The sequence below is a fragment of the Malaclemys terrapin genome, chromosome 2 (assembly GCF_027887155.1).
Source record: "Malaclemys terrapin pileata isolate rMalTer1 chromosome 2, rMalTer1.hap1, whole genome shotgun sequence".
Taxonomy (NCBI): Eukaryota; Metazoa; Chordata; order Testudines; family Emydidae; genus Malaclemys; species Malaclemys terrapin.
In genome coordinates this window covers 239,875,796-239,897,812 of record NC_071506.1, presented here as the reverse complement: position 1 = coordinate 239,897,812, position 22,017 = coordinate 239,875,796, and the positions used below count along the sequence as shown (strand labels likewise).

Genomic DNA, 22,017 nt, shown 5'->3' with positions numbered 1-22,017 from the left:
TGTGGACCTCACAGCACTACTTCCTGAAAGCTCCTTTCACTGACCACTTTCCTTCAGCTCTGTGCCTGTTGCCCGCTTCCAATCTTTGAAGCAGGAGTGAGAGCCATTCTCCGCTGCACAGCTGAGTTGTGGGATCAAAACAGTGTCTACCAGCAGCGTGGGGGAGCGGTTCCTTTTGGCTAGCCTTGGCAAGAGACAGCTCCTCAACTGACCAGTTCAGCTTATGAGGAGCAAAATTAAATGTGCCTCATAGTACCTCGCTCCTGACTCACAGTTTAAATATACACTCATTTTCTGTAACTTAAAAAAATCTTACAGATTTTTCATGTGTAACTGAAATTAAAAATTCCCATGCTGAGTGTCTGGCAAAACTGAGTCTTTAAAGCTGTGTTTGCCTTTGTAGGGTTAAATTGTGCCTTTGGATATGTGCACATCAGTCTCATTCAAGCCAGAAGGGGTTGTACTTGTGCAACTGAGGATAGAATTAATGTGTGAATTTATGATTGTGAATGTTTGTGGTGTGGATTTTACTTTATATGAAAGAAAGCAAAATCACCAAATTAAAATGTTTGGATAATGGCAAATTGTGACTGGCTCATATCTGGACAATACACACATTAAATTATAAAGAATATCTGTGTGACACAGCTACTGACTTCTTATTAAATGTATCATCAGATGCTCATTGATTTTTCAATTCTCCCACAGGGAACTGCTTCTGGCACTTTGGCTTACTGCTGAAACTAATTTCCTTACTTATGTGTATATATTTTCTAGCAAATTCTCAGGTTTGTAAATTATATTTATTGTATCCTTAGAGAATTAATAGTAGCCTGTGTGTTCAGTTTGGAAAGCCACTCTGAATAGAACATTATGACCAGTTTTCTGTTACTATATAGGGGAATATGGGGGGGGGGGGGGGGGAATTGAATATTTAAATACCTCCTTTTCATATCTGATTTTATCTGGGAGGCTGGAATTTTCAGTATCCTACATTTTGTTTGTTTCTTACAACACTTTTAAAATGCACTGTTCTTTCCTACAATGTTATGTAAATTGAGAGATCGGCTTTATATTTATCTTTCAGGGCCTGTCTGGCTAATTTATTGGGGGTGGGGGGAAGGTTGTGCTGTTAGCGCTTATGGCCAGTATAGTTGCAGAGCAAGCTGCATTCTCTTTTCTCATGCATCTCAGCAAAATTGTCAGCTAAATCCTGAGGGCAGGAATGTTGTCAGTTATGAGCGATGTACAAATCAAAGAACAGTTTGACTTTCAGATGCGAGGTTGAGCTGTAGTACCAGGAGTTAGAAAGATTCCATTTTTCTTCACTACATTTCCTATGATTGAAAATGGAGAAAAATCTAAATTTAAAAAGACAGATCTCACTTTGCCATAGAAACCAAGCAAATGTGGCACAGAAGTCATTGGAAAATTGACACCAACGTATATAACTTTTGTTAGGATTTTTCCCCAGCCCCCTTGATCCTACCTGGAGGGCCTAATTTTGGCTGCCATTTGTCTATTGAAAACTGTGGAAACAGGAAGGTCTGCATTCTTTGGAGGAGTCAGTTTCTCATGGGTGAAATTCATGCCTACACAGATTTCCAGGACAAGGTTTATGTACCACTTAAGATCTATTGTTGAAGATTTAAGTGGCACATGAGTAGTGCATAGGCTTTGTGTAGATCTTCTGTATCATTGTGAATTTCATGCCAAATGCATGACTTACCACGTACTATATCATGTACAGGGTACAGAATGAAGGGCAGAATTTGCCCCTTACTAAGTAAACAAAAACAAAAAAACACCAACTCGCATTAGTATCAGTACTGAAGTTTTCTGTAAAGCTTTCATTTACGTCTCCCAACACATAAATTATTGTCTCCATTTAAGCCCACAGTGCAAAATCGAGTAGTGAGAGGAAAGATGGTAGATGCTTTTATCAATGGGAAATTAGAGGGAAATGTCAGATGGCCTTTCAGGGCACTTCTATCATGGTGCATAGAGAATAACATCTATCTGCAGAAATACTCAAATTATTATTTATTTGTATTAACAGAGCACCTAAGTCATGGACCAGGATCCCACTGAGCTAGGTTCTATGGAAACACAGAAAAAAATTAGTCTCTTCTCCAAAGAGCTTGCAATGTAACACAATATGTCATACTACGGACACATTTATAGTAGGGCTCAATAACGTTGGAATAATGTTAAAACTCCAACTCTTCAGAATGATTGAAAAGATTATTCACTGGTAAAGCTGATTGAAAAATGTGGGGAAAATGTTTAACACATTTTTTAGTTGAAACTTGGAATTTTCAGAAAACTTCAACTACCCTTGAAGTTGATCAGAAAAATAAAACAAATTCAGGAATAGTTTCAGGTAATTCTGTTCCTTTTCAACCACTTCTAGTCATTAGTAAAGATTTTAATCTCCTGGAGGAATGGTAGACTGGCTGCCTTCTTCCCTACAATTGGAGGAACACTTTCTGTGAGCTAATTCATGGAGGGGTATGAACAATGATCTCTAAGAAGGAGACCATGAATTCATTCCATCTGGCTGCTGAGAACTGCACTGACTACAGATAGGGAGGGAGGGAGGATTAGGAAATACTGTACAGTATATCATGATACAGTCAGAGGCCCACAGAATAACAAGGTGTGTGTTTCCAATTTGTGTTTAAGGGAGAGGGGGTCAGGCAGTAACTTGGGGATATTGTCTAGTGAGTATTAGATGTGTATATCTAACACTTTTATTAAAATAGGTTCATTCAATTAGATAATTTGAAACAAACACCACATTTTTACTTCTTCCATATCTGAGAATATGCAGTGTTTAAATTAAATGTAGGGAATGGGAAGCATCTGTAGTGTTTTGCCGTTCAAAAATTTATCTGCACTCATTTCAGGGTTGTTGTGTTTTTTTAAGGAAGGAATTTGTTTCAGGCTCTGGCCTGTACCTGGTAGAACATGACACAGGCAGTGTAGACAAATGTCCTAGCTACTTTAAAATTAATTGATGTGAAAATTGAACTATTAAACCAACATTAACTGACATAAGTATTATGGGCCTTATCTTGAGAGGGCAGTGTGAGCACAAGTCCTGTTGACTTTATTTTTAGGTGAGGCCAATTAAACTGATTTAGTACTGGTACAATGGTATTAAAATATAATGAAATGAATTAATTTTATTAAATGGGGTTGAAATCAATGTTAACATTCTTGACATGTTTGTATTTTGCAGGGTGTATTTGAGAAGATTTTTTCTCTTTGGCCATTGTCCACATGTTTTGAGCTGAATGGAAATGTCTATGAATGGTGGTTTAGGTGGAAGTTAGACCGCTATGTATGTAATCCTTTCATAAATTAATTGTGGTCTTGTGTTTTAAGAAGTATTCCTGAACATATTTTAACTTTTAGAATCTACTTTTCCCTCTTCCCATGGAAAAAATAAATTTGAAGTTCCAGGCAATGGTTTGTTGTAGGGCCAGGAAGCATCCACTTTTACTTCAAGTATTTGTCAAAGCCATGCAGAAAAGATGGAAGCTGACTTGTTTATATCCTGAGCCTATAAAGTGTCCATAATCAGAGCTCTGCGTATTCTATCTTGTCCCAGACTTAAATTTAGCTGGGAGACAACTGACTTCTTTGGTTGGCACTTCAAGGCTAAATTCTGCAGGAAATTGAAATTGTAAATGGTAAATCTTTTTTTAAAAACCCAAAGGAACCTCCAAAGAAACTTTAATTATATAAACAACATAATTTATAAATTAATGACATTTCCATGGGGTCAAGTATCAGAGGGGTAGCCGTGTTAGTCTGGATCTGTAAAAAGTAAGAGAGTCCTGTGGCACCTTATGGACTAACAAATGTTTTGGAGCATAAGCTTTCGTGGGTGAATACCCACTTCATCAGACTTTGTTGCCATTTCCATGGGAGTGTTCCTTTTGAATATTCTGTGCTGCTAAAATCAGAAGGTCTTGATATAGAATTTATTTCCCCTTTTATGTAGAGATGCTATTTTTATCTTATTGCTTATAAATACATTTTAAATACTGTGTTTTAAAATAGCTTTTCGAAAGGGCATTCTTCTTCCCCCACAGTGTGGTGTGCTGGCAGAGAGAGAAATTTCTGCCTGTTCTCTCCTGTATTTTGTTTGGGTAGTGGGAGGATGTGAGACCAGAGCGTATTTTTCCTCTGACCTCTTTCGGAAGGCATTGTCTTGCCTGCTGTGGTTGGGGGCAGCAGTCTTCAAATTCTTCTTTCCACTCCACAGAGTGGGTGGTCTGGGACCAATCAATGGCACACCTTCTCCCCCTGCTGCCAATTTTAATAATAACTGCCTAAATTTTTTGTATGCCCCAGGGAGAGCTGTGTACTTAACAAAATTCCAAATCTCACAAGTGTTGCAGTTTGTGAAGCATACATTGCATTCTGGGGAGGTGCTAAAGTGCCAGAACACCAAAAAATGTAAAACAGGCGGCGGCGGCGGCAGCGTTCTGAACCATAGCCTGATGTTAATGGAGGAGTCTGGAGTAACATTCTAGACCAAATATCTTAACAACCCTGTTACCTTGGTGTTTTTACCTGTTTATTAAATGCCACGAGTGAGTAGTTACCCTGTTTTTCTTTTGCAGGTAGTCTTTCATGGGATGATGTTCGCTTTTATTTATCTGGCATTACAAAAACGTCAAGTACTTTCGGAAGGGAAAGGAGAGCCTCTCTTCTCCAACAAAATTTCAAATGTTTTACTATTTATTTCTGTAGTTTGCTTTTTGGTAAGTCCACAATATGAATTGAAAATTTGTAAATTTAAAACAGGCATCCTGAGGATGGTCAGCTTTCTGGAGAAGTTCCAGTGTAGCAGTGAGTGGACATTTCATAAGAGATGGTCTTGGGTTGCAGAAGTTTATTTCAGCTATATTTTATAAATAGCTATTACCCATCTTAAACTTTCACTGGATTCTTTTTTTTTTTTATTCTATTGTAGATTTAAATATTACAGCTTCTCCAGTTGATTATCTTGGATGATCTTAGTAAGAATAGAGTGGTAGATGACTTGTATAAACACTCAAGAAATGACCTGATGTCTAAGTGTGATTAACAAAATTGTCAGCAGTGAGTTTTTTTGTATTTTCAAGTACAAATGATTATTGCATTCATCAGCTGCAAAACCGTGTTTAAGAAATGCATAACTAACTAGAAAGTGTAAAGAATCTCCTCCTCCCTCCCCACACCACACTGCTGCTGTTTTAACATATTTTAAAATGTTTTATCCTGTTGTAACATTTTAAAATCTCTTAAGCACAGTCATCAAACAGACTGATATGTATATTTATATCTTGTAGACCTACTCTATCTGGGCTAGTAGCTGTAAAAACAAAACTGAGTGCAATGAACTGCATCCTTCTGTTTCTGTGGTGCAGGTAATTATGCTCCTTTTCCTTAGTGACAGAATCTATATTCTATTAAAAAAAATAATATAATCTGTCTCTGATGTCTTAGTACTTAACATCAGTTGATGAACATTATTTTCATGTATGAATGTGAAAAAGGGCTTGTTGCATTGCTGGTTATTTTTCTTTGACCTGTGTAATATAAAGTTTAAAATTTAGCATTTTATTTACATATTGTGAAACCAAATTTTCATTCTATTCTGTGTATAAATGTAAGAGTATAGCTATAGCAGTATGTGTGTACAATTTATATACATACTAATATACTGATATAATACATATAGGAATATGTATTTTAATTTTTATATATAAAGATATCTATATATTTATATTACACAAGGGCATATTTGTGTATGTATGTGTGTATATGTACGCACTACATGTATATCCTTGTGTAAAATAAGGATAGATATCTTTATATATAAAAATTAAAATACACATTCATGGCCGTACACCGTACCTGAATACTAATTCATATACAGTAAAATCTCAGAGTTACAAACTGACCAGTCAACCCCACACTTCATTTGGAACCAGAAGTATGCAATCCGGTAGCAGCAGAGACGAAAATATATATATATATATATATAGTACAGTACTGTGTTAAATGTAAACTACTAAAAAGGGGGGGGGGGCAGCATTTTTCTTCTGCATAGTAAAGTTTCAAAGCTGTATTAAGTCAGTGTTCAGTTCTAAACTTTTGAAAGAACAGTCATAACATTTTGTTCAGAGTTCAAACAACCTCCATTCCTGAGGTGTTCATACTCTGAGGTTCTACTGCATATAGTGTAGCTCTGACCCTGCAAACATTTGTGCACATGCTTATATTACGTATATACTGTATGTATTTTTAAAGTTTTTAATATGTACATATATAGCAAAAATATCTGATTACATTAATTTTCCTACTTAGTTATAATGCTTAATTTCTTTTTAGATTTTAGCTTTCATCCTCATCAGGAACATTCCTGGATATGCCCGTTCTGTATACAGTTCATTTTTTGCCTGGTTTGGCAGAATTTCTTTAGAGGTAAGTAGAGTGATCACAAATGCAATAATAGGGTGTTTCATTTTAGGAATCTATAAATGGTGGGTTTATAATGTACACTGTAGTGTAACGGAATACATAGTAAAAACATATTAAAGCGAATGAACCAAAAATATCCAACTGTGGCTGTTTATATTCTTCATTGAGAGAGACGAGATGGATGAGGTACTATCTCTTAGTGGATTGGCTTCTATTGGTGGAAGAGACAAATTTTTGAGCTTCACAGAGCTCTTCTTCAGGTCTGGCAAAGGTAACCAGCGTATCACAGCTAAATACTGGGGACACATTGTTAAGTGTAAGCATTTAACATGTTGCAAGAAACCGCTTACAATGAATTGGGCAGTCAATACCTCTTCAGTCATAGGTCAAAGGAGGGTTGTGGGTTATAAGTTGTTGTAATGAGCCATAAACCAGTGTCTCTGAGACTGATTTTTCGGGCTGGTCTACACTGGCACTTTACAGCGCTGCAACTTTCTCGCTCCAGGGTGTGAAAAAACACACCCCTGAGCACTGCAAGTTTCAGCGCTGTAACATGCCAGTGTAGACAGTGCACCAGCACTAGGAAAAACGCCCTTCGTGGAGTGGTTTTTTTAGAGCCCTGGGAGAGCTCTCTCTCAGCGCTATGCCACGACTCGTGGCAGCACTTTAACGTTGCCAGTGAAGACGTGCCCTTAATGTCTATCAGAGTTACGAATTTAAGTTCCCAGCAATTTGTAACCTACTAACCATCCTGTGTCCTATGACTGCAGAAGTGTTAATTGCCTACTTCATTTTGAGTGGTTTCTTACATCATGTTTTAACCCCTTATGCTTAATAATCTGTCCCACCTTATATTTAGTTGATACTCATAAGAATGTAAGAATGGCCTTACCGGGTCAGACCAATGGTCCAACTAGCCCACTATCCTGTCTTCCGACAGTGGCCAGTGCCAGATGCTTCAGAGGGAATGAACAGAACAGGGCAATTATTGAGTGATCTGTTGCCCACTCCCAGCATCTGGCAGTCAGAGGCTTAGGAATATCCAAAGCATGTGATTACATCCCTGATTATCTTGGCTAATACCCATCCCTGGACCTATCCTCCATGGACTTATCTAATCCTTTTTTTTAGCTCAGTTATATTTTTGGCCTTCACAGCATTCTTTGGCAACAAGTTCTACAGGTTGACTGTAAGAAGTACTTCATAGGTTTTAAATCTGCTGCCAATTAATTTCATTGGATGACCCCTGGTTCTTGTGTTACGTGAAGGGGTAAAACTTATTTATTCACTTTCTCCAAACCATTCATGATTTTATAGCCCTCTATCATATCTTCCCTTAGTTATCTGTTTTCTAAGATGAACAGTCCCAGTCTTCTTAATCTATGGAAGCTGTTTCATACCCTTAATCATTTTTGTTGCCCTTCTCTGTATTTTTTTCCAACCAGAACTGCATGCAGTATTCAAGGTGTGGGTGTTCCAGGGATTTATATAGTGCCATTGTGATATTGCTTATCTTACTTTCTATCTCTTTCTTAATGGTACCTAACATTTGGTTAGCTTTTTTACGGCCATTGCACATTGAGCAGATGTTTTCAGAGAACTATCCACAGTGACTCAAGATCTCTTTGTTGAGTGGTAATAGCTAATTTAGATTCCATCATTTTGTATGTACAGTTGGGATGATGTTTTCCAGTGTGCAGTACTTTGCATTTATCAACACTGAATTTCATCTGCCATTGTCTTGCCCGGTCACTCAGTTTTGTGAGATTGCTTTGTAGCTTTTCGCAGTCTGCTTTGGCCTTACCTATCTTAAGTAATTTTGTATCATCTGCAAACTTTGCTACCTCACTGTTTACCCCTTTAACAGGAGTAAGCCCTGTATCAGCTAATGTAGTAGTAATGATTATACTCTTATTGATATTTAAATTTGTAAACTGAATCTCTTTTCCTTCTAGCTGTTCATCTGCCAATACCACATCTGGCTAGCAGCAGATACAAAGGGGATCTTGGTGCTCATTCCTGGAAATCCAATGCTCAACATAATTGTCAGCACTTTTATATTTGTGTGTGTGGCACATGAAATTTCTCAGATCACTAATGATCTAGCACAGATGCTTGTTCCTAAAGATAATGCGACTCTGCTTAGAAGGCTGCTATGTATAGCTGGGTTTTTTTCTGGACTCCTCTTTTTGGCAGCAATTCAAGATCAATCAAGGCATTAACTTCAAGAAGTCCTTAAAACTTACTTCAGGCTTACTTTGTGTCTGCCTGACGAAAAATATTTAACTGGAGATACAAAAAACGTGTACAGTGCTCAGCAGAAGGACATCTAAATGAAGTCTATTGAATGTGTATATAATGGAAATGTACATATTTTGTGTGGAAATATCCTTCTCAAAGGAACCTGAGAGACAAGAATGCACTGTACAGAATTGCATGTGAAAAACAAGTCTTTTTTTCTACTGGATATATATTTCTGTTTACATATCTGTTTAAATGTAACATGAAGAAGAGAAATGGGTGGCTTGGCAGCATAATTTGGAGATTACTGAATTAACTTTACCTTGATACACCTAACTTGCGGATATTTACTAGCATACTACAGTATACAAGAGACACGCTTTAATTGTTCTCCTCAAGAAACTTTTTGTAACAACAGAGCAGACCTGATGTATGATCTTTAGCTACTGGTCATTTTTTGCTAATTTCAAAATGAAGTTATCTTACTGGTAATCAGGGTCATTTTTCTAAACTAAGTGTTAACTCATTGTTTAGAGATCAATGTTTTGGGTGTAGCTAGTATGTAGTATATGAAACCCTTTATGCATTGAACAAAAGCCCCTCAATTTAAAGTGATTCCATGTAACATTCTAGCCAGGTTTACACAGTACTTCATAGGTGTTTTGTATTTTTCTTTCCCCCCTGAAGACAGTTTTCAAAAAATATTTTTCAATTCTGGAAATGTGGGATTTGTTAAGAATGCATAAGTAATTTTATTTTAAATTTTCTACAAGTATGTTTGGTTTTTCATCAGCATTTTCCAATTATTGCTCTTTCAAACTCTCTGTAGTTCACAATATTAATACAGCCCCACTGATAAAACAATAAGCAATATTTCAGCTGAATATTGAAAAGTTGGGGAAATTCCCACCCTTTTCCAGTCATACATCTACTGTGTTCAGATATTACAGAGAAGGGCATAGCAGGGGCACAACAACCTCAGAACCCCCAGATCGTGTGTGACTTGAAGATATGGAAAGCAAGCCTGCATGGGAAAAATTGGTTGACTAGCAGTCTGGCCAGCTGTAGACAATGGGTCTCTTTTTAAAATAACAATGAAATAAGGTTGAGGTTCTTGTTCAGAAGAGCCAATTCTTCCATTCCTATTTAGCAGTATCTTTCCTTTGTTGCTGTGATTCAAACTCAGAATCAAAGGCTTTTTCTTTATCATGTAACCTTCTTTTGCATACAGCATAGAACTGAAAGAAATACCACTTTAGATTAGAACTGATGGGTTGTAATTTTAAATTCTGCAAATTCAGTGAACTACGGTGATACTTTGTTCTGTTGAACCATAATAGTCTTCACAGTTTTTTGTGAGTTTGGCTTATGTAATGCTTGGAGGTTCATGTGCATCCTCGTTCTGTCCTCCTTTTGGTGGCTACTGTTTAGCATTCAAAGAATGAATACGACATTGTTTTCTCAGCATATGTGCAATTATATGTAATGATAAACTATATGAATCTTAATTTATACAGTAAGTGGTCTGATATTTATGTATTTTCTGATGTTATCTCAGTTGAACTGTGGAGTCCGAACTTGCAAAGCCACCTGTGTCTGTAGGAAAACTTTCCTGCAAAATTTTGTTCCAATAAAGAAAACAATTTCTGTAAGAATGATGGAGCCAGTAATGAGAGGAAGATAGCAAGATAAAAGATAATACAGATTTCAAGAATAAACTCTTAGTGCATTAATTCAACAACCTTGGGTATGTCAACTAGTTTTATTAACAAGCTTGAGGAAAGATACTCGACATTTTCTCAGTTATGTTTTCTTTTGGACGTTATTTCCAATGTTTGGAAAGTCATCCTTAGCCACTGATCAGTACATCTGATTTATTGAAAGACATGGTATAGGTGAGCACTGTAGAGATAGTTGCTATGGACAGGATGTACAACCTACATCTATGCCATTGTTAGAAGTAAGAAAGTGAGTTTGGGGGGGAATTTTTTGGTTTTCTTCTTCACAAACTAAGTATTGTAGATATCATTGTTATTTATCTGTTGTACAGATTTGGTTAAAGATTATTTTTAATGTTTGAAATAGTGCACTTGTTTGCTATTACTGTATGTGGGAGAAATATATTTTCTTTTAAGGTTATGTGAAAATATGAAGTAATTTAAACATTAAATAAATGTGCTGTGGATGCTTATTTTTGTTCTCTAAGGAGCATCAGTTACTCAGGGGTTCTTTGTTATCATTTTCTTATTGTTTAAACCTAGATCGGTGGTAACTTATTAGTATGCCTAGCCAAAGTCACAGGTTCAGGTTATAGGGCACCCTCCAAAGTAATTCCCTACCCACTATTAATTCAGCTAATTCCCAGCTAAGGGAAAATGTTCACCCTCACAAACAGCAGAAGTAACAGGACTGTGCGTATGGTTACAACGGGGGGTGGAGAGAGAAGGAATCCTCCACAGCAAGCCAAAGTGTGACAGTGTGGTTGTGCTTCCTCCACAGCAAGCTTCTACTGTAGCTTGCTGTGGAGGAGTCACTACTGTAGCCTCAGGGATTCAGCAACCCTCACATGTGCAGGGGCCTAGCTAGGGTTGCCAACTTTCTAATAGTAGAAAACCGAACACCCTTGCCCTGCCCCGGCCCTTCTCTGAGGCCTCACTCCCCACTCACTCCATCCCCTGTCGCTCTGCCACTTACTCTCTACCACCCTCACTCACTCATTTTCAGCAGGCTGGGGCAGGGGATTGGGGTGCAGAGGGGGTGGGGAGGGCAGGAGGGGGCTCCAGCTGAAGCAAGGGGTTGGGGTGTGGGAGGTGGTACGGGCTCTGCACTGGGTGTGCAGGGTTCAAGGTGCAGGAGGGAGCTCTGGGCTGGGGCAGGGGGCTGGGGTGTGGGAGGGTGTGTGGGGTGGGGGAGGGGGCTCAAGGCTGGGGCAGGGGGTTGGGATGCAGGAGGTGGGGAGGGGTTCAGGCTCTGGGTGGCGCTTACCTCAGGCGGTTCCCAGGAGGCGACCGGCATGTCCGTCCAGCTCTTAGACACAGGTGTGACCAGGAGGCTCTGCGCAGCGTGCGCTGCCCCCACCTGCAGGCATGCCCCCGCAGCTCCCTTTGGTCATGGTTCCTGGCCAATGTGAGCTGTGGAGCTGGCACTTAGGGAAGGGGCAGCGTGCAGAGCCCCCGTGGCTGCCCCTGTGCTTAGGAGCTGGTGGGACATGCCAGCCACTTCTGGGAGCCATGCAGAGCCGGTTAGGGAGCAGGGGCAGCAGCAAGCTCGTGCCTGGGGCAGCAAGCCGCGAGAGGGCAGCCTGCTGGTTGCTGGCCTTCACACAGCACTGGCGGACCTCCCGCAGGCATGCCGCCGAATCCGCATGGCCAGTGGACCGCCCACAGGCGTGCTGACAAAAGCCGCCTGACTGCTGTGCTTGGGGCGGCAAAAAACATAGAGCTGCTTGCGCTGCCAACAGGACTTTTAACAGCCTAATCAGTGGTGCTGACTGGAGCTGCAAGGGTGCCTTTTCGACCGGGTGTTCCAGTCGAAAACTGGACACCTGGCCAACTTTAGGCCTAACTGATGAATTAGTGTAAATCCACTAGGCCCACCCCCAAAACCTTCTTCTATGGCTGTACAAAAGAAACTCCAGTAGAGCATGGATCCACAACACACGGGGGATGCAGGCCCCTTATCTCAGTTCCAGCATTTCTCTTCCAAGTGTGTGGTAGTTTAGAAGCTAAAAACGGAGATGAAATGCAGAATGAAAGCATAAAGGAATATTCTTCATATCAGGATGGCAGAGTCAAGCAACTCCTTCTGAAACAAATAGTATTAGAATGGGAAGGTAACTATATCAGTTAATTGCAATATCGACCAGGGCATCTCTTCCACTCAAAGGAAAAAACCCCAGCAGGATCAGCTCAGTTTCTTTGAACCTATGACATCAGGCATCATTACCTTCTTTGAGATCCATTGTTGGCCATAGCAATTACCATAGCACTGGAATCTATGTAGGCATCATGACTCAATAAAAACAGTAACCAAAATCCTGTAGGTAAATTAAGTATTTACCTGCTGAATTTATTGCAGAAACTGTTGTTTCATATATCTAAAAAAGAACACCCTTAAAACCCTCTGATCATTTAAGTTGCTGCACTTCATCCTTACTGTAATGATACAATGGAGTTTCAGTTCTTCCCTCTTGGATCTTAATCATATGGTCAAAATAGGGCTGTGAATTTACATGCTAACACTTTTAACTATCCCCAATGTGGTGTTCAATTTATCTTTATTTAGCTACACTTTTGTGAGTCCATATTTCTAATCCAGCTGTAATATGTAAATAAAGAAATATCGGGTTCACGTGAGATGGGATAAACTTGTCTAAAATGAATGATGCTTTTTACAAAAAGGACAGTAAAGAGGTGTGCTGATACCAAACCATTAACATCATCAGACCCTTTTCAGACTATAGAAAGTTCATTTGTTATAGACTTGTCATTTATGATCTTCAACTGACAACAGATATGTAATAATCTTGGGAATTCACTTACATTTCCCAGTGCTATTATGTATAATTAGTGCTTTCTGGTTCCTATATCTAAATGTATTTTTTTTATTTCAGTTGAACTGATAATATTCAACGATCAGTAGAAAAAGGCAACTTTCAGTATAGAAACAAAACAGACTAATTTCACAAGATCTATTAATATATTTCTATTTAGTTTCATACCGAATTGGAAATTAGAAATTTCGAGTCATTAAATCTGTGCCATATAAAAGTTGTGTTGACACTTTATGTATTGAAAATTTGTCATAGAAGCCCCGGTGCAGCTAGAAGTCCATTGACAGTCCTCCATATTACCGGAAAAGGAGTACATTGTTCAGCCATTAACTCATTCAACCCAATCAAATTACCAGAGTTCTGGGGTGATAGGGAAGTGGTGACTCAGACAGGCAGAGAATGCCACTGGCAGTCCTTAGTCACAACTCTACACATAGGTGGCCTTAAGGCGAAGTTTGTTCTCTGCAAAACAGCAGATACAGAGCTTGGAGCTCATATCCTCCTGAGGTGACAGAAGCAGGCCTTTTTAGGCATAGCGCTGTTCTCCCCAATCCAGGGAAAAGGGGACTGAAAAGGAACCTTAAACACAAACTACCTTTTCGATATCTATCTGGCTACTGCTCCTGCCTGGTCACCCAACATAGCAGTCAAAATAAAATAAAGATTCACAGATTGACATTTGGGTCATGGAATGTCAGAACTCTTTTTGATAATGACCAAAGACCAGAACAAAGAATAGCCTCTATTGCCAAAACACTGAAGAGATATAATACAGCATTCCCGCATTGAAATCAGACTTGCTGATGAATCCCACCCTGAGGACATGGGAGCAGGCTATACCTACTATTGGAATGACAAGGACAAGCCAAAACAGTCAAGAGTAGGTTTCACTATACGGTCTGACGTTGCCCACAAGCTTGACTCGTTCTCCAAGGGAGTCAATGATCAATTCTAGTGAGGCCGAGTGGCCTCCCTCCAAGCAGGACAGCGAGGGACCATTACACTCCCCTTGGAGGGCGGAGCCTAGATCGCCCCACCCCCCCTCACCAGAAGTACTGGGGCATGGCTGGAAGTATAACGGGCAGGCCCTGCAGCACAGTTGGGGCAGAGCCTGTGGAGGAGAAGGACGGTCCGCCTGTTCTGCAGTGTCCCAGAGGGGAACCTATGTCTGGGTGTTCCCGATCCCCAGATGCCGACAAAGACTGTCCCGGAGTGCCTGCTGCTGTGTACCCCGAGGAGCCGGAAGAAGCCTAAGACCACAGGTACCGAACCCTAGGGAGGCAGGAAGTGGCCCAGGGGCAGCCAGGGAGCAGCCGGCTGCAGAGCCAGGTGTGGTTCAGTCGGTGTGTTTCGGCTGGATTCCCGCCAACGCAGGGGCAGCCAATCCTGCCCCTGCCAGGGCCCTGGCCTGGGATGCAGTGGAGTAGGGTGGGCCCACATCCCCTTGCCACCCCACGCTGGGGTGGCTGACTCCCTACACTGTGCAGGGAAGCTCTAGCCCTGAAGAAGGAGTCTCCCTTACCAGCTCCCTTATAGACTGTTTGCTTTGCTGGCTGCCTGACCCTCCTCAAGCCCAGCCCCCAGCTCAGTTATAGACTGTTTAAGGGCTGACAGCTTGAGCCACCCAAACCCAGGCTAAAGCCTGACTGTGACTATTGGTCACTCAGCCCTATTGTGGGCTCTTGGCTGTCCTGCAGACTCTGGTCCTGGCCAGACAGGACCGGACTGAGTGGCCTCCTTTCCCACGGGAGAGCGAGGGACCATTACACCGACTTATACTGCTCCTCCTAAACTTGTCTAGAGACCAGTACGCCACCATTATCATTGCCTATGTGCTGACAGTGACTCGTACAGATGAGGTCAAGGAAGCTTTTTATGAAGACCTCAGCAAGGCCATTAAACAGGTGCCATACCAGGATAAACTTATTGTCCTTCGAGACTTTAATGCTCGTGTGAGAGCCGACTCTGACACATGGAGCAGGGTGCTAGGCCATCACAGCATTGGACAGTCAAACTCCAACAGCCAACTACTTCTTTCCCAGTGGGCCAAGTTCAATCTCACTATTACCAACATAATCTTTCAACAGGCCAACAACAATAAGACAACATAGATGGTTTGAGGTGTTGGTCTTATGACGTGCTCTCTTCTGCAGAGACCTCACATGCCACTTCTCAAAAGCGGATAGAGACTCATAGCACAGATCTCTCTGTCTGGGTCTGTCAAGTGTAAAGAGTTCTCAGATTTTAATGTCTGCATGTTTGCATGCTTTGAGATTGGCCTTCACGGTGTCTTTATATCTGAGGATGGGTCAACACTGAATGGGTTCCTGTGCTGAGTTGGCGGTAGAGCAGCACTTTCCATATACGGGAAATCTCCATGTGGATCACGTGTCTGCCCTAGTGAAGTTGGATTTGCTGCTTCAAAGACTTCCGTGTTGGAGATCCGGTCCTGCCAGTTAATGTTGCAAATGGATCTTAAGCAGTGACGGTGGAAGCTCTGCAGCTGTTGGATGTGGCATCAGTACAGCAGCCATGTCTCACAGCCGTAGAGGAGTGAGGTGAGTACAACAGCACAGTAAATTTTTATCTGCGTGCTGAAGCAGACTCCAGGCTCTCTCCAGAGATGTGCTTCATGCCCACCTGTCTTCCAGCATCAGATGAACATATTAGATGCCTTACGTGCCTGGGAGAAGGCATCCTCCTAGGAGTTCTGTTTGTTGGACTTTCACACCCAGAGCATGCATGGACAGGCAGACCAGACTACAGGTGGTTCTGCTTAAAGAAGAAGCTCTTGCTGCTAGACCATCTGATTCCAGAGGGTCATCAGATATGAAGACCAAGAGGCTTATTTCAGCGCTGATGGCTTCTTCCAGGAAGGCTAAGTTGTCTAAGGGTTCCAAGTCATCAGGATCTTTGTTAATGATGGCTCCTGATCCTCCAGTTAAAGCTGTGAAGACTTTGGGGCACAGTTGGTAGAAAAGGGCCAACTGCCTGTTAAGGAACCTAAAGCCATTTCAGTTCTGAAAAGAAGTAGCTGAAGGAGAAGACTGCAACTGTTAGCCGTGCCAGATCCCATATGTCAGACTCATCCGATCTATCCAATTCTGATATAGCCTCTACGGTTCTGACTTTGAAATCCAAATCAGTTGTGTTCCACTTCAAAGTCCAGAGTTGTGGAGATGAGTATTTCTCTGGAACTCTCCAGGCCTGTGGCATTGGTTCTGTCCTCCTCTCCTATTCTGGGACCATCGTTGGATCTGAAAAGGATGCTAACAAAGGTGCCTGATGTGCACCTTACTGCATATGACCATTCCTCTGATCCGACTGATAGGAAGTTAGCAATGAGGAAGACCGTCTTCTTTAATTCTGCAATCTGCTGCTAAGATTCCTGTATGGTATCTCCAGGCAGATATTTCTCACCATTACTCTCTCTTCACCCTATGGTTCTGTTGCTGTCTCCCTTGTGGTCCACGGCAGTTTCAAGATTGGATACTCCTTTAGAGGAAGAACTAAGAAACCTGATTCATCCCAGGTAATGCCTCTTTATCCTTTTGCTCCTCCTCCTTTGGGTATGTTTCTGGATCTCAGCTACTGGAAAGACTGGCAAAACTGGTCTTCAAGGCCCTGTTGGGTTCCACCACAGAAGTTTTTGGATCATCCTCCTTATTGGAGGAAACACCTCCTTTCAATTCATAAGGATCTTGTGGTTCAACGTCCCTGTATCCAGTTTCTCTGCATCCAGACAATTCTGCCTGCTAAATTATTTCTGAAAAAGAGGATGAGGAGATAGATCCTCTTTTTGAGCAGGAATAAATGGATACTGACTTTGATATTGATTTGTCACCTAATGAACATGTGAGTGTAGTTTCTGCTTCCTCTCCTTCTGGGGTTGCTTTGTAATTCCATTGTGATGCTTTATGGAATATGGGTGACCATTTATAATATTATCAATACCAATATTACAAAATTAAAATGAATCTTATACCAGATATGCCATGTAAGGTATCAGTGGAAAGAGTATGATTTGCTAAATATGCTGAGCTTGTTTATATTTATGTATCATTTTTGTATCATGAGTTATAAATATGTGTGGTATATTAATATCTCAAACTTGTGCTATGTATCTGGGTGACACCCCCAGACAGATTGGCATCAGCACTATCCAGTCTGCTTGGTGGCCCATCAAGGATAATCAGCTGTACAATTAACCCATTGAAAGAAGCCAGGAGCTATGCCTATGAATCATCAGGACATGTAGGGATATGCCTAGGGACCGGGGACTCTAAGTACTTTCCATGCCCATGTGCTGTGAGCTTGTGTTTGGGACAAAGGATATAAAAGCCACATGGAAAAAGATATAAAAAGGCAGTTGCAACACCTCCATTTTGTCTTCAATCCTGCTTCTCATCTCTGGAGTAACTTCTCTATAAACCTGAAACTTTGAACAAAGGACTGATAGACCCATCCAAGCTTTCCAGAGGGACTTTACAAGCCAGCAAACGCACCAATGCTGCTAAGAATCTGATATGTATGTATCTGATTGCTTTGACCATATAACAACTCTTTTTCTTTTATAATAAAACCTTAGTTTTACAAACTAAAGGATTCGCTGGCAGCGTGGTATTTTGGCTAAGATCCAAACTAGTATTGATCTGGTAATGTGGCTGGTCCTTTGGGGATCAGAAGAACATTTTGCATAGTGAATAGAGTTTTAAGTAACTTCTCACTTTACTGGACCTATTTGATTGGGAGCCAGAGACTGGAATGCAATAAAGGGGGCTGTGTGGATAATAACTTTTTTCCCCCCTTGATAACCATTGTGGGGGATCAGGAGCACAATTTATGACTGGTTGGTGAACCTAACTACTGTGTTAACCACCAGTTTTGGGGGAATCTGCTCTCCTTTTTGTAGCCTGCCCTGACATTGGCATTTTCAGGGTGGGCTAAACCAGGCACCTGGGGTCACAGCCGTGATCGTGTAGACTGCATGGAAGCCACATTGAACTTATCTAAGTTAGCTGTGAAGGGAAGCCTCCCATCCAGTATTTGACATTATTGGGGCTACCTCCACAAATAGGATGTTGCTCCCTATCCTAGACATATTTTGCAGCATGTTGAGACTGTTTGATGAACTTCTGCTTCCTGTCAGCTTATTTCCAAGAAAGCAAACTGCAACAGATTCCCCATGAGGGATTTTATTTCTTTTTGACACATCTTCTGCCAAATTTGTTGATTGTGGCTACTGCCAGTAACAGGTTTAGCTCTGGCCAACCTCACTCCACTCCTGCTGAGAGAGAGGGATGGAAAATGATACATTTGGGAGAAAAGTTCTTACCTTCTTCTCTGGGAATTAGAGTGGCTAATTACTAGGCAATAAAGGTCCATTTACCAATTCCACCCATGGCAAAAGTTTGATTTCTTTGTCCAAGATTTGCCAGATGATAAAAGAAGGCTGGTTAATGCTATTTTGACAGAATGAAGTGTTGCAAAGCATGTCCTCAGCATTGTTTGACGCTTCAGACTCTTCCTCCAGAGCATTGGTATTTTCAGTTACCTTGAGGAAGCATGCTTGGCTTCTTTCCTCTTCTCTGGCTGTGGACACTAGAATCAAGGTGGAAGATCTCCCCATTGAAGGGAAAGTCTTTTCAACAGTAAGACTGATACATTGTTGGAAAAATTAAAGGAAACTAGATCCATTGCTCCTTCCCTATATTGTTATCCCTGGATCAGAAAGAAATCTTCTACGCCTTTTTGATATCGGAGGCAATATTACCCTCAGTCATCTGCTTATTTTTTCCTCAAATCAGAGACAACTGCAACAGCAACCTCCATCTTCATTCCAGACTCAGCATAAAAAGAGGTCTTTCAGTTCCAGATATAAGTTGAACAGATCTGCTCTCCTTCTTCATCTTCCATGAACACCAGGCCTCAAATTTGATGTGAGGATCGAGAGTTGTGGATCAATCAGCAAGAATTCATCCATCCTTTTATTTCGGGACAGGCAATTCATCAGTAGATGGAGGCTGATTACATTGGACTTATGGGTACTAGAAATAGTAGAAAGAGGCTATACTATTCAGTTCAATTCCCCTTCTCTTTTTAGGGAATCTTCTCCATGAGGTTATTCTACATACAGAAGAACACAAGCTGCTCCAGACAGGAGCTGTCAAGGAGGTACCAAAACTTCTGTGGGGTCAGGTGTTCTATTCAAGATACTTCCTGGTACAGGAACAAAGATGTTTTAGATTTAAGAAAATTGAACAGATACAAAACCGGAACATCTGAACGTATATTAACTCTGGTCTCCATAACTCCCTCGCTTACAGTTATGGATTAGTTCTCCACTCTCTATTTAAAGGATACTTATTTTCATATCTCTGTCCGACACAGTCATAGAAAATATCTGCATTTAATGGTGGAGGGGATGCCATTTCCAGTACAAGGTGCTCCCATTTGGGCTGTCCACAGCACCAAGAATCTTTTCAAAGTGCCTTTCTGTGATAACAGCACATCTAAGAAAACAGGGTATTTTTGCTTACCCATATTTGGACAATTGGTTGCTAAAGCTGCTGAACTCAAGGATCTGTTACTTCAGATCATGTTTACAATCTCCCTCCTTTTGGATCTGGGTCTGCTTCTCAATATAAAAAAAATGAAATAAACTCAAAAAAATTGTATAGGTTCTATATTGGACTCAGTAGCACAGAAAGCTTTTCTTCCGGAGAACAGGTTTCTAAAAATTGAGCAAGTGGTTTTGCCCATTCAAACCTGCTAATTCTAGAAAATGAACGTCTTCCTGGGTTTCATGGATTTGATGGCAGTTATCACTTACATAACTCCTCCCTTTGCTTGTCTCAGCATTGGATGTCTCAAGTCTAAACACCCAATCAGGATAGTCTTCAAACATTTGTCACCATGCCACAAGATGTTCTAAATTCACTACAGCAGTGGACAGACAGATCAAATGTTCTCAGAGGCATCCTTTTCAATCCCTCCTCACCATTTCTCACAATAATGCCAGGTGCAGCCAATAGTGGATGGGGAGTCCATTTAAGTTGGTTTACACTCTGGGGTCACTGGGCTTTTCAAGAAAAGAGCTTGCATGTAAATGTTTGGAATTAAGCCATTCATTTGGCCCGCAGATCTTTACTTCCTCATACAAAAGGGAAGGTTGTTCAGGTAGCAGTGGACAATACAACAACTATGTATTATGTGAACAAACATGGGGTCCTCTTTTCATGTATGTGCCAAAACCATAAGATTATGGAACTGGTGCATTCTTCATGAGATCTATCCAGTGGCCCAGCATTTGGCTGGGGAGAGCAACATGCTCACAGATTGTCTCAGTAGGGACTGTTCTCAGATGCACAAGTGGTCCCTGAAGGATCAAGTAGCACAAGATCTCTCCAGTTGGGGTCAGCCCAGTGTAGACCCGTTTGCTGTAAGGTTCAACAAAAAGCGTCTCTTCTCTTCAAGAATGGGCAGGGACAGTCAGTCCATCTCAGACACCTTGCTTTTGCACTGGGGAAGGGACTGTATGTATGCTTCCTCCCCTTTTCCATTAATTCGGAAAGTGATTTAAAAGATTAGTTAGGACAAGGCAAAAATGATATTGATTACCCCAGTTGGGCTGAGATAGCAGAAGTATATGGACCTGCTTCAGCTATCAAATGGTTTTTACATGCATCTTCCTCTGTCTCTAAATCTCTTGTCACAGCAACAAAGAAGCATTCTTTATCCAGATCATCAGTCTCTTCAGCTGACTGCTTGGGCTATTGGACTTTGACTAGTCTTAAACACTCATGTTCCTTATTGGTACAGAATATACTGCTGACTTGTAGAAAACCATCTACTAAAAAGTGTTTCTATTTAAAACGGTCTAGATGTGTTTCTTGGATTTACTAGGTTCCCCCCCCCCCCGAAAACCTCATGCTAAAAAGGGGAGTCTGTGTTACATGCTTTAGTTGCTAGAAGGGTTCTTATATATTATTTAAATAGAACTCAACGTTTTAGGAGGTCATGTGGATTGTTTCTTATGCTAAGAAAAATAGGGGTCAGTGGGCGTGTCTGCTCAGATTATTTCCAGGTGGTTTAAACAAAACAGAAATTCCTGTGTGTTATGTTTTATGGTGTCATTCTACTAGAACTGTAGCAGCATCTTTCACTTGCCTTAAATATGTTCCTATTAGGAAAATGTGCAAAGCTGCTACTTGGAAGTGAGAGCTCACATTCACTAAATGTTATACACTGGACCTAGCTTCACGAGTGGATGCCACATTTGGCAGAGCGGTGCTTCAATCGTTATTTAATTAAGACTGTTCCCACCTCCTGGGTTTTCAGCACAGCTTGTCAAACTAGCTATAAGTGGAAATATGCAGAGCCACTTGAAGAACCGAATAAGATTGGTTATTGTAACTGGAGTTGTTCTTCAAAATGACTCTGCATATTCCCACTTCCCACCCACCTTACCCTCTCTCTCAAAGTCCTATTATGATCTCTCTGCGTTAGCATTGGAAGGAACTGAAGCAGTAGAGAGTGCAGCACCCCCTTATATAGCCTCATCCTCTGAATGTCTGGAAATGCTGAGGGGAGGATTAGGAGGGCGCTGCTTGGAGAAGGTTCTATTGTTTGGCACCAGCAGGCAGCGCAATACCCTTAAGCGTGAATATACAGTCATCTTGAAGAATTCTGGTTACAAATAAGCAACCTTAATTTATTATTACCCAGCTCCTTTTCCTGAA

The 22,017-nt window shown here is 41.0% G+C and overlaps 1 protein-coding gene across 1 annotated transcript in view; it reads left to right on the top strand.

The window, feature by feature from the left end:
- The window catches only part of CASD1 (CAS1 domain containing 1), a 55,851-nt gene extending 44,936 nt beyond the window's left edge, over window positions 1–10,915 (top strand). The window contains exons 13-18 of the mRNA XM_054020416.1: window positions 709–788; window positions 3,245–3,346; window positions 4,638–4,778; window positions 5,349–5,426; window positions 6,394–6,486; window positions 8,439–10,915. Of these exons, the coding sequence (XP_053876391.1) occupies window positions 709–788; window positions 3,245–3,346; window positions 4,638–4,778; window positions 5,349–5,426; window positions 6,394–6,486; window positions 8,439–8,705 (761 nt within the window). The 3' untranslated portion in view covers window positions 8,706–10,915. The remainder of the gene's footprint in view (window positions 1–708; window positions 789–3,244; window positions 3,347–4,637; window positions 4,779–5,348; window positions 5,427–6,393; window positions 6,487–8,438) is intronic.
- The last annotated feature ends 11,102 nt before the right edge of the window (window positions 10,916–22,017 follow it).